This window comes from Colletotrichum lupini, chromosome 1 (genome assembly GCF_023278565.1).
Source record: "Colletotrichum lupini chromosome 1, complete sequence".
In the NCBI taxonomy this organism is placed as follows: Eukaryota; Fungi; Ascomycota; class Sordariomycetes; order Glomerellales; family Glomerellaceae; genus Colletotrichum; species Colletotrichum lupini.
In genome coordinates this window covers 7508431-7526305 of record NC_064672.1, presented here as the reverse complement: position 1 = coordinate 7526305, position 17875 = coordinate 7508431, and the positions used below count along the sequence as shown (strand labels likewise).

Below are 17875 nucleotides of genomic sequence, written 5' to 3'. Positions count from 1 at the left end.
ATAAGCCCTGTGGCCGATTAGGTATAGGCTTAGGTAATATTACGGCTCTAAATCTCGTATCCCTTCTTCTATAGCGATATTATTAGTACTATTATTAATCGTTAGTTATAGCGCTATATAGTGGGTAATTATATAAGTAGCGTCGCCTTTTTAACGTCGCCGTACCCCTAAATTATATATTTAGACTTCTCGTATAGCTAGGGTATTCTTTTCCCTTTAATCTTATAAACTATTTATAATTTAAATATGTAGAGGTTTATATGTTTTTCTAAGTCGTATAGGATAAATCGATAGACCCTTTAATTACGAAGAGTGTTTACTTTAATAAGATCTGATCCCTTATACGGCTTTTTAATAGTTATAATTATACTTTCTTTACGTAGTTTAACTACTAGCTTAAAATCGGCTTTCTTTTTTGTTATATAAAAGGTATTAATTACCTCGTTATTAGTAATAAATTACCGCGTTAGGGCTTGCCGTTATAGTCTTTTATAACGTCTTATTAGTAATATTAGTGCCATTTTAGTAATTTTTTTTTCTCGTCGTTTATTAATACTACTATAACGATTTCGTTAAGGATAATTTCCTATACCTCTTTTACGGGTTATATAGTTTCCCCTAGCTCTTTTTCTTTTTATAGATTAGAAATTACTTCGTTAGGATTTATATAGTACGGTTTAACTACTATAATTAATATTTTAAGTAGCTAGTTACGATCTCTTGCGACTATATAAGAGCGCTCGTTAACAAAAATTAATTTATATAGCCTAGCCTATTATTAAGTAATTTCGCACTATACTTATATATACGAATTTAATAATATATTTAGATTACCCCTTATATTAAGCTTATTATGCGTAGTAATTACCTCGTTAATTTACCTTCTTATACTTACCTCGCGTAGTACTTATATTACTTTTTTAATTACTTAGGCTCGTTAGCTTATACTTAGTAATAGTAGCGAAGCTAAGGTCGTTCTTAGATATGCTCTAAATACTAATAGCGTTAGTATAAGTCCGTTAGGCCCTATAGTATCGTTATAATATTTAAGTATTATCTAGAGGTATTTATTATTAATAAAATCCGGATTTTCCTCTTTAATAATTCTAAACGCCCTTTTTAACTACTAGTATGCCCTTTTTATTTTTTTAATACTATAGTGCGCTTTAACGGGTATAACTTTTAGCTATATACTATAGGCTGTTATATTATCCCTAAATTTTACCGACTTAAAGCTAGTACTAGCGTCGGTTCTAATACCGTTTAGTAGTCCTTAGTATATATTAATTTAGCTTTTTTATAGGGCTGCCCATACTATCTTTACTTATAAATCCTAGAGGAATTACCCTACTTAGAAAGATATAGCTATATTAATTATATATAATACTAGTTAACTATTTAAATATAAAATATCGACGACGATTTCCTAATTAAAGTTAAGCTTATTACGTAATTTAAACTTAAATCTGCGTAGGCTTTGCGTATTTATTTAATATTAGTAATATACTTTCGTTAACTACTCTAGCGCCCCTATTTTAATATTATTATTACTTAATTACTTTAGGAAGTTATATAGCCTCGTAACTAACGGGTACCTAAATCTCTAATATAGTCTTCTAAGCTTACTTTCCGTTAGGTATTTAATCGACTTCGTATTATTAATAAACTTTATAAACGTATACCCCTATTATCGTTCGACTATTTTAAAATACTTATTATTAGAGATTCTGTTCTTCGTATTATTAAATATAATACCTAGTCGATCTATATCTTTTAGATATAAGAGAAATGGGGTATTAATAAGTAAAATATAAAAAGTTATTATTCCGAAGTGCGTCTCTATTTTTATTATACCTAGAGCGACGATTTCCTTACCTAGGCTAAAACTAATCCTCGTAATACCTACTATCGACGTATTAAGTATTATTAGCGCGATCTTTTATAGCGCTTAGAATTACTCTTTTTTTTTAATTAACTATTATAATACCCTAGTGTCTAGGATAATCCTATAAAAATTATTTAAGCCGTACTTTTTATTTATATAAAATGCTTATACGAGCTTAGTATTCGAGGGATCTAAGTAGTATAAAAAGGACCCTTCTAACTACCCCTAAATTTACTTAGTACTATATTCTTTTTTTTTAAATATTAAAAAAAATAGCGTCTTCTTTTTAATTATTAAAAGAATGGGCTTCGGCCCTGTTAAATTTGCCCTTTTAGCTACCTCTATATTCGTTATCTAAGGGACCTTCTCTTACTATTCGTAAATAAAAACTTATTTATTAAGAGCTTTTACTACTTTCTATTCGTTTAGCCTCGTATATCCTTTAGAAGCTAACGGGGTAAAAAAAGAGTAGTTAATATTATCGATTTTATTATAATCTAATTCGTTAGTATAGGGGGTAAGATCTTCTTTATTTTCTAAATCTCTTATAGGGGGTATATACTTTAGGCCGTTACTTTAGCTACCGTCGCTAGGTTTTATACCCCCGGATTTACTTTTATATATAATAAAGAATTAGTTAAACCGACGAGGGCTAGTTTTACCGTTTACTACCCTCGACTTTTTATACTATTCGTACGATTTAATACGCTCTTTTTTAGAGTAGTTACTTAATTAATATTTATCTTTTTTATAAATATAATATTACTTTTTTTATTACCTTACCCGTAAGTTAAATCTCTACTTATTTAATAAATCTAGGCCTTTTTATTAGTAATTACCGTATTTAGCCTCTTTTTTTTTTTTATTATACGTTCGATCGACTTAATATTATTAATAAGGGCTATTATATATTTAGAAGTAGGTTTAGCGCGGTATTTTTATTTTAATATTAAAGCTAGATCTTAGCCTTAAGTAGAGCGTTTAGTAGTTTTTGGGTGCCTAGTATAGGGTTATTTTTATTTTTAATATACGCTAGACTATAATATAGAGATATCCGACTTTCCGCTCGTTTATCCCCTTATTTAGCTAGGTTTTTACTAGCTTATCGATTCGATTAATAAGCTTTTTAAGGATCTCTATTTACGATTTACCCTTTATTATCCTAGCTATAAATATAAAAGAAATTGCTCGTAGTTTAAATAGGAGCTCTAGGTTCTTATTATAGGTCTCGAAGTAGCTTCGGATTACGTTAATTATATTAAAAAAGTCGTTTTAATTAAAATTACGTACCGCTTCGTAATAATAATTAGAGGCTTTACTTACGAGTACGATATTAATTACTAAATAGTATTAGTATTCCCTAATTCCGACTTTTTTGTAATAATCGTAAAATATCGTTAGGGTTTTTTATAAGACCTTATACTTCCCCCTAGAGTACAATTTCTTTTTTAAGAAGATCTTTTTAAAGTTTATAAATTGCCTCGTATTTACTATTAGATTTTTAGTATTTATATATAATCCTTGCGTCGCTACGTATTATTAATAACTTCGGGTCGTTTACCTCCTTTTTTATTAGCCGATTAGCGCCGAATTTTATATTAATAACAATAACGAGTTATAGATCGAAATAAGCAGAATTATCGATTATCGTACTTTTAGTACTATATTTTACTCCGGTATATCCTTTTATAACGATAGATCTTTTTTAGTAATTATAGGGAGGAAATCTAGGTTATTTACCCTTTTTTTAAATTTATTAAAGCGATTATACGCTCCATCGACTTATACTTAGTTCTATAATACGAATTCCTCTTTTATAATTATCGCTATTAATATTTCGTATAGCTCTTACGATTATAATTACGCTAGTAATACCCCTTACCCGTAGAGGAATTTATTAACTACTTTTATAATTCCTAGGCTTACGCTTGCGAACTATTCGTTTAGCTAGTAGCTAAGGTCGTTTACGATCTTATAAAATAGGGGTTACCCCTATAGCCCCTTTTTCTTATAGACCTTAGTTAAATAAATTAATACCGCGTTAATTTACTTACCGTTAAGCTAATTTATAATTCGGTATATTTACGTCCCTTAATAATCCGGGTTAATATTTACTTATTTATAAAGGATTAGGATTCTATTTAAGATTAGGTTTCGTCCTCTTCTTTTTTACCCTAATTTACTAAGGGTCGTACTCTAGCTTATGCCCGTATTAGTAGTTATTAGCGTATTTAATTTTAATAAGGATATATCTAATCTACGCGCTAGTTATAATAAATCCGTACTTTTATTACCTAACGAATTTATTAAGGTCTAGGAGATTTTTACTTCTTCTTACTATCTCGCTACTACTCTCGTTTTTATTATTTTTAGTAATTACTATTACTTTTCTAAATCGCTAGCTATCGTACTTACTAAGATCCTCTTTTTTATTTAGTATAAAAGGGTAGGTTTTAATAGTTCTTTTTTATAATAATAGCGGTAAACGTTTATATTACTATAAAAAGATATAGTAATTAGTCTCGGGATCTTTACTAATTACCGATTTCTACTATTTTATATATTTTTAGCTTCCTAAGCCTCGTGCTCTTTATAATTTCTAAATAGCTTCTTTTTTTAACCTACCTCTTTTAGAGTAGTATTTTATAAGAATAGTTAAAAGTAAATACCGGGCGGCTCGTAAAGGAGCTATATAAGCTATTAGGAACTATATAAGCCGTTAAGTATAGTTAACGAAGTTAAGCCCTCTTTTTTATAAGATCGTAGATTTTAAGGACTTATTAAAAAATACTTATTTATTATTCGTACGTAATAAGGTTAAATACTTAGAGATTTTATTTTTTACGACCTCTTAGTACCCTATTTTATATTTTTTAAGTAGTCTTTTTTATAGCTTAATTACGGTTAGGTAATTATTACTTATTAATAATCCTTTTTATTACTTAGTTAATTTCTTAAAATTAGTAATCTCGCGCCGGGAGTTAATATAAAAAGAAGCCTTTTAGTAGCCCTTTAGAAAATTCTTTTTTTTTCTTTTTAAATCCTCGTTTTTTTAGCTTTTTTTTAAGCTAATAGTAATTTTAGCGAGAGGTCGTAAGACTACTTTAGGGTAGCCGTTTTCTTTTTAAGTTAATTTTTAAGATCCGTAATACTCTTAACTCGATACTATTAAGACCTCTAAATCCCCTCCTCCCTTATTAAACCGTCCCTTATATTATATTCTTAAGTAATACCTAGAGGGTAGTTAAGGGAGCTATAAAGAGGTCGTTTAGATTACGGGCTTAAAGTCGTACTTATAAGATCCTCGTAATAATAGACTTTTTTATATACTATAAATCTCTTAGTTTAATAACTCCTATAGGGTTACTTTTATTACTAAATAAGAATATTTATATTTAAAGATCTTCTTTTTTAATCGTATAGTACTTTTTTATACCGTATTATTAAGCTCGTTCGTCGCGCTAATTAATTAAGTAGGTAGTCGTTATATAAGTATTTTTTTTTACTAATTTAACTAGTTAATTTCTAATCGCGGGCTAGCTATAAAAAAGTTATTTAGTAAAAAAGCTACTCGGGGCGACAGTAAAAGGCTAGTTACTTAAGTAGTTCTATTAATTAATATAGTTTAACATAATAAACGTCGACCTCTCGTAAGTAATAAAGGGCTATAATTACTTAATTCCGTACGGTATTTAAGAATCGCCTCTTTTTTTATTTATTTTTATAAAGTTAATTAGTACGAATCTCTTATCCCGTGTAATATTAAGAGGTCGTTTTTTTTACGTAATAAGATACTTTACTAATTTATAATAATAGAATTTAATTACTAATTAGTATTAGTATCCTTATTATAGGGTAGTTAGTTCGAACCGTAGTTAATAAAGAGATTAATTAAATTATATAAATATTTGCGTAGTAGGTATAAAAAGGAGGTTCTAACCGTAGGTTGGGCTGGCTATGATAATTATAAATAGGGCCCCTAATTAGCCCCTGCGCAGTCGGCTGTATGCCGCGGTCGAATTGGACTTCTAATCCGATAGACTCCTTTTGCCTGGGCCTGTGTAGGGGCGCTTACGGTCGTCTGTGAGTTTGAGGTCTGCTTCCATACCAGCAACTTTGGCATTGCCCTTTGTGACAAGTCAGTTCGGACACCCCTGCGTGTAATCTGCCGCGATAGACTCACGATATTCTGCCTGTCGATGTACGCTAAAATGTACATGAACCACAATGTCGGCCCCTGCCATGGGCGTTAGCATCGCGCCATTGCTGACTCGGAGTTCGACTACTGTTCAACCCAGCAGACGAGCCAGGGGGGATGAAGGGAGGAAAAAAAGAGGAAAAAAAGCCTAACCATGTATAAGTCGAGCTTCCGCACGAGGGCCTTCTCTTCCGGAGAATCTGGAACATAGTTTGCCAACGCTTGTTCCAATTCCAAGTCGTGCTCGGATAGTGTGACTTTCTCAGTGTACGCCTCGGCCGTGTCCGCAACGTCGGAAACCTCTGGCTGAGGCTTTTCTGTCTTGATGTCGGCCATGATGAAGGGAACTGTTTTGGGCTTGGCCTGGACCAGACTCAATCACAACTCAAGTAAGGCGTCGATCACGGAGACAACATCACCAAATATACAACTTGAGGGAAGGGAACTAATGCTCTTATGAAGTCTTATCTACTATTGGTGCTGACGATCAACCAGCGTATCACGCGTAATATGTGCACTGAGTCGGAAAACCGTGTCTTTCCTCGATACGGGACAGATAGAGTTGGGCGTGGCTAAACCCCGCATTGTTATCGGTAGTTCAAGTATACTACGGATAGGTAGGTACCTACTTGGAGAGTTGGATAGACCGAAACCAGGATGACCGAAGCAACTTGTTATCTCCATGCAATGGCGACCGTATCTTCGCACGTTCCACCCACTATCACTATTCCCCGCGTTTCCACAATGAAGATACCTGTGCAGTATGGCAAACGAGTTGATAGTTGAAGTGAAAGCACGCGGGTGGGGTTCTGTCATTCCGGCTGCAAATGATAGATGACGAACGGTGCGTTAGACTGCCTGGGCAGCTATTGGCAGTACCTTTCACTATCATCCCGGATATCAACAACCACTGGAGAGTGGGTCCGGTTCCGGGACCGGTTGGTCTGTGTGACCCGGCCCGGTGCACTTCCTGACGGGCGAGGACGGGGACATCCTCTCTGTCAATGCGGCCGGCATTACAATGTACAAGCCGTTGAACAAGAACCACGGATACGGATATTGTACGCAGGTACATGAATATCCGCACTTGCTAACGCTACCAGACCGTCGGGTCCAGTGAATGTGGCATCCGGCCGCCGATGCCACATAGCTGCGATATCTAGGCGCTTAGCGACCGGGGCGTTTCTTTATAGTTCTCCCGCGGCCAAAGGCCCTGCCGCAGGCAACGGAATGCGGGAAAAGGAGACAATGCCATTCTTACAAACGCAAGTGTTGGCTCTGAATCAACCATATGGCATCGTCTCCGGGCCGACGGAGCGATAGCGGCGAAGTTGGACTTTTAAAATATCCAGGAGGTGTTACCTGAGCCGAGACTGCTCATATCAAGTGGGACCATCGTGTTAGTTGGCGGGCATAGAGGATGATGGAGAAGCGCACGAAGGCGACTTCTTGGATGATTCACAATCTGCAGTAGTAGTGGCGGCAGAGATGGTTCGTACTACGTTCCAGTATTGGGGTCGCGGAGGAGGTCATCTGGGGGGGAACACTTTCCCGGTCCTGTGATGTTTGGCTTTGGCTTATTCCCTGTAGTGTGAAGTTTGTCCAGTTCTTGAGAGGCCCATATCATCATCGTGAGATGGTTCTTGAGCGAAATACCTGTGCGGTATGGCCATCTTCTTTCCGGAGTCATCTCAACACAAAAGCAGGCACTGGAGATGTTCATCATGAACTAGAACTACCTCAAACGCTCTGCATTATCTGTCTGATCGATCCCTATTCTTTTGCTTATAGGCTCTGAATTGTTTCGCATCCGCAGGAGCGCTGTCTTGAGGTTGTGTGTAATGAGTATGGTCTGGTCGTTGCAGATACGGTGGTGGCGGGCTTGTCGTCGACTTCCTAGACGCTCGCCAGGTCTCGTGTATGGGAGGTCATGGCACGGAACCGAGTCATTGAGACTGGCTACTTGGAGAGAGTAACTAAGATTGTGTTCAGGTTGTCTTTGGCCTCGATCGCGATAAGTCTAATGTCGTAGGCACCTAGGGATAATGCGGGGTAGGTTAACGACTGGTCGTGTGTATGAGGATTTCGCTCACCTTTTGCAATCGTAATTGACATCGATTTTATTCTTTTAAAATATGTATGTGAGCTCTGAAAATGTCTGAGTTTCTTGGATAATACTCATTACTAAGCCATTGTTCACAAGTCTAATATTCATGTCACCAAGGCAGGTACCGAGGCGGACATAGTGAATTGAGGGGCTTGCTATAGCCTAGTAATGCCGCCAGAGTTTGGACCAGATCAAGCCAGACTAGGTACTTGCTCAGCCTTAAAAAGCGTCCGTGGCATTGATTCGAGCTTGTTACCTACTGTCAGGCCTCGCCGGTTAGGCCTCGTCGGTTAAGGGATAGCTCAGGGGGTATAAAGAGGGGGACTAAGTAATAAAAGAGTAGCTTAGGTATATATAGAGCGCTAGTAATATACCTTAAGCAAAGGATAGATTTTAATAATTTATTTTTTAAACCCTAATAATAATTAGCCTCTATAAACTTTTTCTTTATATTATATATTTATTAATAATTTAAAATCTTTATTTATAAAGGGGACTAAGTTGAAAACTTAAAATATTAATAAAAACGAGACGTAATAAGAGAGCGTAATTAGTATTATAATAATAATAAAAAGACGATTTTCTTTTATTAAACCCCTTAAAGTCGCCTCCTCCTTAATAAACGATATGAAACGAAGTATAATAAGACGAATAACGTAATAATAATATAAAAAGACCGTATTACTAAGAATATTAATAAATTTTAAATAAAATAATAAACTTCTTACCCTTACTTATTAATATTTAAACTAAACGATAAATAATAAGCTAATAAAACTATAAAAATAAGAACGATAATTAAAAACAAAATCCTTATTATAATATATAAAAAGCACTTACGTAAAATATAAGTAAATTTAGAACGTTTATAAAACTTTTTAAATAGCCCGGCCCCCGCGCTAAGGGCTATAGTTTTAATTATAATAGCCTCGAACGTTAGTTTTAATATAAACGAGAACGTAAACCTCCGGATTAAAGATAATTTAATAAATAAAACCGTATTTAAAGCGCTACTTAAATAATAATAAAATAATAAGTTCGTATTACCTAAGCCCCTATTTATTAACTCCTTCCTAATTTAAGTAAGTATTATAAATAAAATATTTATATTTAAACCGCTATTTTTCTTTAACTTATTATATATTAACAAATCGGTACGGGATTTATAGAGCTTCCTCTTTAACTATTACTATTACTTTAATTTATAAGCTTAATAAATAAAAATAGATTATAATAAAGTAGTATATATAGTTAGTTACCTAAGTAGTAGTATAAAAACTTTTTAAATGTATTATATTTTTAATTACTAAAGGACCCCTAGGTTTATAATAAACTAAGTTATATAAAAAGAACTAAAGACCTTTTTATAAAATAACTTATTTAATCTTATTAATTAAGGAATAATAACGAGTATATAACTAAATAATACTTTATAAAGCTAAAAAAAAAAGTTAACGAGTTCGTTAGCTATATTAATAAGTTTAAAATAAAACTAAAATATATTTTAATAAAGAAATAGAGGATCTTTATATTAATAAATAAGCTATAGCCCGAATTAAACCTCGTAATAGTATTATAAATAGAACTTTTATAAACTTATTTATAGTTAGTATTATTAATAAGACGTATTAAATAATCCTTATTATTAATAAGGAGCTTATAAACGTCCCCTAAGTAATATTCTAACTTAAACTTAAATAAGTTAATAAGAAAATACCGGGGTATTAATAAGTTAAATACGTAAAAAACACGCCGTAACTCGCTTAATAAGGATACTATATATTATAATTATAAAAAAACTAGCTATATTATAAGGGATTATTTATAATTATAGGAGTAATATTAATAATATTATAATTATAATAAAACTAAGTACTTTATTAATAGTTACCTAAGCGTTATATACTATAAATATAACTAAAAAGAGTATAAAGCTATTAGTTATTAATTAAACCTTACCCTAGCTAAATAGTACGGACTAGTAATAAGCTCGAATATTATTTTAATAAAAAGAGTAGCTAGCGATTAATAAGGGCGGCGCTTAGATATCCCAACTTATATATACTTAAACTATATATAAAAAAAGCTAAGCGCCCTTATCGATTTAAGAATAAAAAGGAACGTAGTTAGTATCGGGCTATGTAATAATTTTAATACTAATTTACGAATTTACTTATTATTATAATTAATAAACGTAGAGGGTAAATAAATAGAGATATTAAAAAGCTATTACTTACGGCTTCGAATTATTAATAATAACTATATAATAAAGATATAGCTATATTACTTTATAATAGCTAATATTACAGCGCTTATACTTATTCTTAATTTCCCCTAGCTAGAGGATATTAACTTATTAATTAGTTAGAAATAAAAAAAATAATAGTATTTAATTTATGAACGATATATTTACTTAGATACCCTAAAAAAGGGGCTATTAAATAACTTAATTTTAATAATACTTGCGCATATTATAATTGACTTAGTTATAAATAATAACGTAATACTAGCGAGCGTAGCTAAGAACTAAAAACTACGTTACTAAGATTTTAATAACTTATTTTTAAAAAAAAGGCTATTTTATTATTAAATAGAGTACTATACGATTATTATATTAAACTAAACAACGCGGCGCCTATTCCCTAAGGACTTATTTACTTATTATTAAACTATAAGTTCGAAATCTTATATAACTATTTAATAAAAATAAAAGCTAAGGGCTAGATATACCCCTCTATAAGCTTAGTAAGAGTACTTATCCTTTTTATATTTAAAAAAGGAAAAGAGCTATAACTTTATATTAATTATAAAGTAATTGATAAGATTATATAAAAAGATAGAACGCCGCTATTACTAATTAAAAAAATACTAAATAGACTATTTAATACCTCTATTTTTATAAAGCTAGACCTTAAAAACGCGTATTATTATATACGTATAGTTAAGGGTAATAAGTAAAAAACGGCTTTTTATATTAAATATAGGTAGTTTAAGTACTTAGTTATACTTTTTAAGCTAACTAACGCGCCTATGACTTTTTAAATATATATTAATAACGTTCTAAGCGGCCTAGTTAATATCGTTTATATTATATATTTAAATAATATCTTAATATATAATAATAACTACGTAGCGTATAAAGAGTACGTACGTAGCGTATTATAAAAATTATAGTAATAAAACTTATTATAATAAATTCGGGATACGGCCGGCGATAGGACGCTAATAACTTAGTAACTAATATACGGATCGTATTATAAAAGAACTTTTTAAAAAGTAGAGCCCTTATAAAGGACTTTATAAACTTTAATTTTATAATATACTTATACTTATATTATAACCTCGCTAGTTAAGTACTTATAGCCTAATTTTTTATAATTCTAAAACTTTTATTTTTATAAAGTAATTAGTATAAATAATAATAAATTATAAAAATAAACGGAACGTTAATAAAATAATACTTAGTTATTAATAAAGAGCTATTAGTACTAACGAGCTATAACTATTTAAAATTAATTATTTAACCCTATTCTATTTAAGAAAATAAGCTTATTATAGGGCAAGTCCTATTTAAATACTAGCGTTTATAAAAGAGCTAAATAAAGAAAATAATTAAAATAAATTACCCTTATAGGCTAGTTACCCTATTAATACCCTAAAGACCTTATTTATTATAAATGAGGCGTTTATTAATAACTAATTATTAAATATATAAAATTAAGGCGCGTATAAAGGTATAAGTAGTATTAAAATAGCTAGTTTAATAAACTTTATAAGCTTAATAATAACCTATTTTTATAAAATAATAAAAATAATAATTAAAAATTAAAACTAAGAACGGCGTTAATATAAGGAGCTTATTTAATAGCTTATTAAGTAATTAGTAATACGTCTAGGTTAATAAGAATATAAAAAGCCTCCTTTTTATAACTATAAACTAATTAAAAAAGAGTTTATAAGTACCTAAGTAATAAACTAGATTATTATTATAAAAGTAAGTAATAAGCTTCGTATAGAAAGTATTATAGAATAGTATATTAAATAGGCCCTATTTAAAATATCCCTATTATTATAAATATAATAGTATAATTATAAAAAAAGCCTCTAAGATCCCCTCTCTTAAGGTAACTTCTTAATATTTATTTATTAATAATACGTAGACCCCGAGACTTAGGAACGGGAATATTATAAAGAGCTAAGGATAAAAAGGCTAAAAGAGGGCTAGACCCCTATTTAGTTCCTTACTAAGTAGTTAGTAATTTATTATAACCTAAGTATAAAAAATATAAAAAATTCGAAAGTAGAGGTATATTAGTTCTTTTTTAAACTACTATTTTAGTTATAGGATAATTTAAATTATTATAAAGTTTTAATTAAAAAAGTACGTAATATAACTTACGAGGTTAATAAATTATAATTATTAAATTAATAAAAGAGCGGCGACTAATTATAAAAGGATAATAAAAAGAGGCTATATTTATTATTAAAATAACCGTATTAAATATTCTAGCACGTATAGCTTTAACGAGGTAATGCGGGATATTCTTATAAAGGTTATAAAAAGTGAATATTCATATAGAAGCAAGAATATATGAATATAGGGGATATTAGCGTATATAAAAGAGGTTTTTGTAGTAAAGAGAGTAATATAGTTGAATTACTATATGAGAAGTTGCTTGCTTAACGAAAGGTCTAGGTAGGCAAATACACGCCTACATATAGGCATAAAAACCTCTTACTAGAATATTCCATTGCTTATTAATTATAATATAATTAATAAGCGTATACGTAAGTGAATGCGTAATCGTAGTACGTAATTCCGCCTCGAGTAAATTCCAGATTATTCAGTTACCTTCCAGTACTTTCCATTGCTCACGTAAGCTTATATAAGCAGTATTGCTTACATAATCAATACCTATAATAATCTACAGAAATCGTAGATTAATATGGTATATAGTTTGCTTACGTAATATTGATAATAAGGCGAATAATAAGGTAAACAAAGTTACCTTCGTAACAAATATCCCCCTTTTATAAAAAAAAGAATAAAGAGAGCTTTAAGGGGCTAGGCTTTAAGGACTTATTAGAAGTAATATTATAAAAGCTATATAATAAGAGTACTCATACTAAGCTATTATAAAAGCGTTATAATAATAATATTAAGTACTTTATATATAATAAAATAGGCTATATATTTAATAAGTATTAAAAAAATAAGTTAGGAAATAGGGACGATAATAAGCTAACGTACCCCTAATTAAAGCTAACGTTAGTAATTATTTAACGGGTTATTATTAAGCTAAGAGTTATAGAGGTCGACTTATTAAAAAATAAGTAAATATAAGTAATATACTTAATACGCTTATACTAAGTATTAAAAAGGTATTAATAAGAATAATTATAAAAAGTAGGGCGATAGTTTTACGAAGTATTATTGAAAGGTTAATAAAAGTTAATATAAATATATACTCTAAGATAAATATTATTAATACTAGGCTTATAATTTACTTAGGGTTAACCCCGGCTATTACTATAGCTCCCTTATTAAGGGACTTTTAGGGTAAAGCCGTAAACTAAGGGAAAGCTTATTAATTAACGCTCTTTTTTATTAACTATTATAAGTAGCTAAGGAAGATTTAATAACTATTTATTATAGTTAATAAGGATAAAAGAATAGTAAACCTCTTATTATTATAATTATTAATAAACTAAGAGGGTATTTATATTAATATAATAATACATATATAGTTATATAAGCCTATTTTAGTTACCGAACTAGAGGTAATAGCTCGTAATATTATTAAAAATTATAAAAGGGTATATATATTATATATTACTATTATAAAAAGTATTATAGGGGTAACGGAGACTAAATTACGAAGGAGTTTATTATTAGAACTTTAATTAGAAGTAGAGATATTTAATAAATAGTTAATAAAAGGACCGTAGTTATATAATAAAGTAAAATACTTTATTAACTTAGTTCTAAGTACTAAACTACTATATAATCCTATTTATCCATTAAATAAAAAATAACTTAATAAGCTTCGCGCGTATATTATTAAAAACTTAGTAAACGGTTATCTTATACTTTTAGTTAGTAAGGCTAGGGTACTAATCCTCTTTATATTAAAAAAGGATAGTACGCTACGCCTTTATATAAATTACTACGGGCTAAATAAAATAATTATAAAGAATTAATACTTATTACTACTTATTAATAAGCTCCTAAATAGGCTTCGTAAAGTAAAATAGATTTTAAAAATAAATATTAGGGATACTTATTACTATATCTAAATTAAAAAAAGAGATTAATAAAAAATAACGTTCTAGAGCTAATACGGTTATTTTAAATATATTATTATACTTTTTAAACTAACGAACGTACCCATAACGTTCTAAGTATATATTTACTAAGCGCTCGCTAACTTATTAAATACTTATTATATAATATATATAAATAATTTAATAATTTATTTAATAATAAAAGAGTAGTATACGGAGGATATTAAAAAAGTCCTTTAATGTTTACGTTTATATAAGCTTTTTACTAAACTATTAAAGTACTCGTTCTATTAAAAAAAGGTCGAGTTCTTAAGTTATATTATTATATTAAAAAGAATTAAGATTAACTTATTATAAGTACGAACGATTATTAATTAAAAAGCGCTAAAGTCTATTAGGGATATCTAAGTATTCTTAGGGTTTTATAACTTTTATTAGAAGTTTATTACTAAATACTTAGATATTATTATACTAATAATAGTATTATTAAAAATAAAAAAGGGGTAAATAAGGGACTTTTAGTAAACTAAAGAAGTAAACGAGGTATTTAATTAGCTAAAAATCGCTTTTATTTTAATAATCATACTTATATATTAGAACTTATAATATATTATATAAATAAAAACTAACGCTTCGGTTAAAGTTATTATAATAATCTTATTATAATAAGTTAATAAAAAATAATAACCCGTTACTTATTAATTATAAAAGCTTATGGATATAGAGTAGTAATAGGCTACGGGTTAATAAGAACTACTTATTATAATAAAAGGGCTAGAGTACTAAGCTTACTATTTTTAAGGCCTTTTATAAAAGTTTATAATTTTAATAAATTATTAAGTATTTAAAAAAATAATTAGTATACTAGCGTAGGACCTTTAAAAAAGGCTTATAAAATAAGTATATAAATTATTAGTATTCAACTTTAACTTAGAATACTAGTTAAGGAAAATAAACTTAGCGAACGGTTTATTTAAAAAGCTAGACTATATAGAGGGGGAAGTACTTTATAAAGACGTCCTCCCTATACTAACCTAGAAGCTATGTCTTATTAATAAACTACTACTTAACGTTTAATAAAAAATAATTAGCTTAAAAAGATAAAATAATATTATTAAAGTATATATTTAAATAATTAAAGCCTCTTTTTATAATCCTAACTAAATATCGGCTAGTTCTAAGGATAGGGAATCCTCTTTTTTATATTAATAGCGTATTATAGGGCGTACTAATAAAATAATAATAATTATTATTATAATAACTCGAAGTAAAAAAATAAAAAAGTTATTAATAAACGCTCGTTAATAGTTTAATAAGGATAAAAAGGAGTTAAATAGAACTAGGGTTATTATATTAAAATAGTATATCCTATGCCTTATTATAAAAGAGCTTATAAAAAATAAAATAGTATTCGCTTCTTATCTCTTACTAAAAACTAAAGAGCTTATTAAAAGATTATAAACTAAAAACGAGTTCTATATATTATAATTAATAAGAGTTCGTATTATAACTAGCGAGCTAAGAGTATGTTTACTTAATAAATAAAATATATTATTTTTTAAGAAAAGACTTATTATCCTTAAGTAGAGTTTTTTTAAATAGAGATCCTTTATTAATATTACGATAATTATAAAATAGGTTATATAAGAGCTACGAAAACTCTCGAGCTAATTTAAAAAAAGTTTTATTAAGAAAATATTTAATAAGATATTTAAGAATACGTTAAGAACTATAAGTATTATTTAGGAGTTATAACCCTAAGATATAAGCTATATAAGTAACTATAATTATTATTACTACCCTTATATTTATTTTAAAAAATATTTATAAACTTTATTACGGGGCTATTACTAAGCGCTCGTAATAATAGCGTAGAGTATAATAATATTTTAGTTATTATTTATTATATAATAAAATTTATAAAGTTCTTATTTATTATTAAAATACTTAACGTAATATAAATAATAAATATCTTATATTAAGAAGTTAAATATAAGTTTAATATGCCTAAAAGTATTATTATAAATAAAAATAAGTTTTTTATAAGCGTATTTTAAAAAGAGTTCGCTAAGGAATAAGTAATATATTATTAACTATTTACTACGTATTATTTATAAATAGATAGCTAAACGGAGCGAACTTATTAAATATTAAAAAAGTATTTAAAGATTTATATTAAGGGCTTATTAAATAAGTAAGTAGTATAGCTAGAGGAGGCCGAGTTTATATATAATAATAACTAATACTTTATTACAAAAGTATCCCTATATATAGTATTATACGGCTATTACTCTAAGTACGTTAAATATATATTTAATTATAAGGTTATAGTTTAGAGGGTTTAGGAAAGGGTTTAAAAAATTAGAAAAATTAGGGCTTAAGCTATATAAGCGTAAGTATAAGCCTCTAAGAACTAAGTAGCTTATTATAATAAAAAATATACCTTAAAGGAGTTTGATTATAAAGAGGTCGTCGGCTTATTAATAAAGAATATATAATTTAAAAATAATAAACTAATATTAAAATATATTAAAATAATAATAACTAAAAGGGTAAAGAAATAGGCTTATTAAGTATATTTATTAAAGTAGTATTAGAGAATATATAATATTTTCTTAGTTTTTTAGCTTAAGCTATAGGGAAATTATTAAATAGTTAATGACTAAATAGTAAATCTCTCGGAGTTAGAGGATAAGTAAGACGTTTAAGAAGTTAAAGAAATCGTTATAATATAAGGCAAGGGAGAAAACTTATAATATTTTATTAAATAAACTAAGTAACTTACTAAGTATAATACGTAAGAGCCTATTAAGTATTTTAAAGGGGTAGCGGAAATAATTAATAAATTCGAATATTATAAAAAAAGGGTATATATAAAATAAGATAATAAACGTTAAGTTCGTAATAAAAGGTTATTAAAAATAAGTTAATTAATAATATATTATAAAACCCTTTTTATTTAGCTTAGCGTAATCCTTAAGAAAAAGATATAGTATTATAACCCTTAGTAATACGTTATTAAAAAATTATTAAAATTTAGCTATATAAGGGGAGTAACTTACGTAATATTAATAGTAATAATAGCGGCTCTAGTATATACTTTTAAAGTTTAATAATTAGTAATAGTAATTTACTTAATAAATAAGAAGTAGGGAGGCTTTATATATATACTTAGTTAACTATTTAAAATAAGGCCGTTAACCTTATTAATATTATAATAAGTAAAAAGGAGGTAGTTAAAGTCGTATAGAGTATTATATATATTAATAATAATAGTTCGTAGAGCGTTTATTACTTAGTTACTATTAGAAGTTATAATAAGAAGTATAATAAGAGTTATAATAAGAGGTATAATAAGAAGTATAATAAGAACTATAATAAGAAATATAATAAGAAGTAT

At 28.5% G+C, this 17875-nt stretch overlaps 2 protein-coding genes across 2 annotated transcripts; both read right to left on the bottom strand.

Moving 5' to 3' along the window:
* Positions 1-1687: 1687 nt before the first annotated feature.
* On the bottom strand, positions 1688-1918 carry CLUP02_02151 (uncharacterized protein; the record flags this gene model as incomplete). The annotated part of the gene is made up of 1 exon (XM_049281185.1): positions 1688-1918. A coding segment is annotated over one exon (231 nt), but the record flags the coding sequence as incomplete, so codon positions are not given.
* Positions 1919-5913: 3995 nt separating this feature from the next.
* Positions 5914-6419, bottom strand: CLUP02_02150 (allantoate permease; the record flags this gene model as incomplete). The annotated part of the gene is made up of 3 exons (XM_049281184.1): positions 5914-6012; positions 6069-6122; positions 6237-6419. 3 exons carry the CDS (start codon positions 6417-6419, stop codon positions 5914-5916), a joined length of 336 nt encoding a protein of 111 aa, XP_049137141.1.
* Between the last annotated feature and the right edge of the window lie 11456 nt (positions 6420-17875).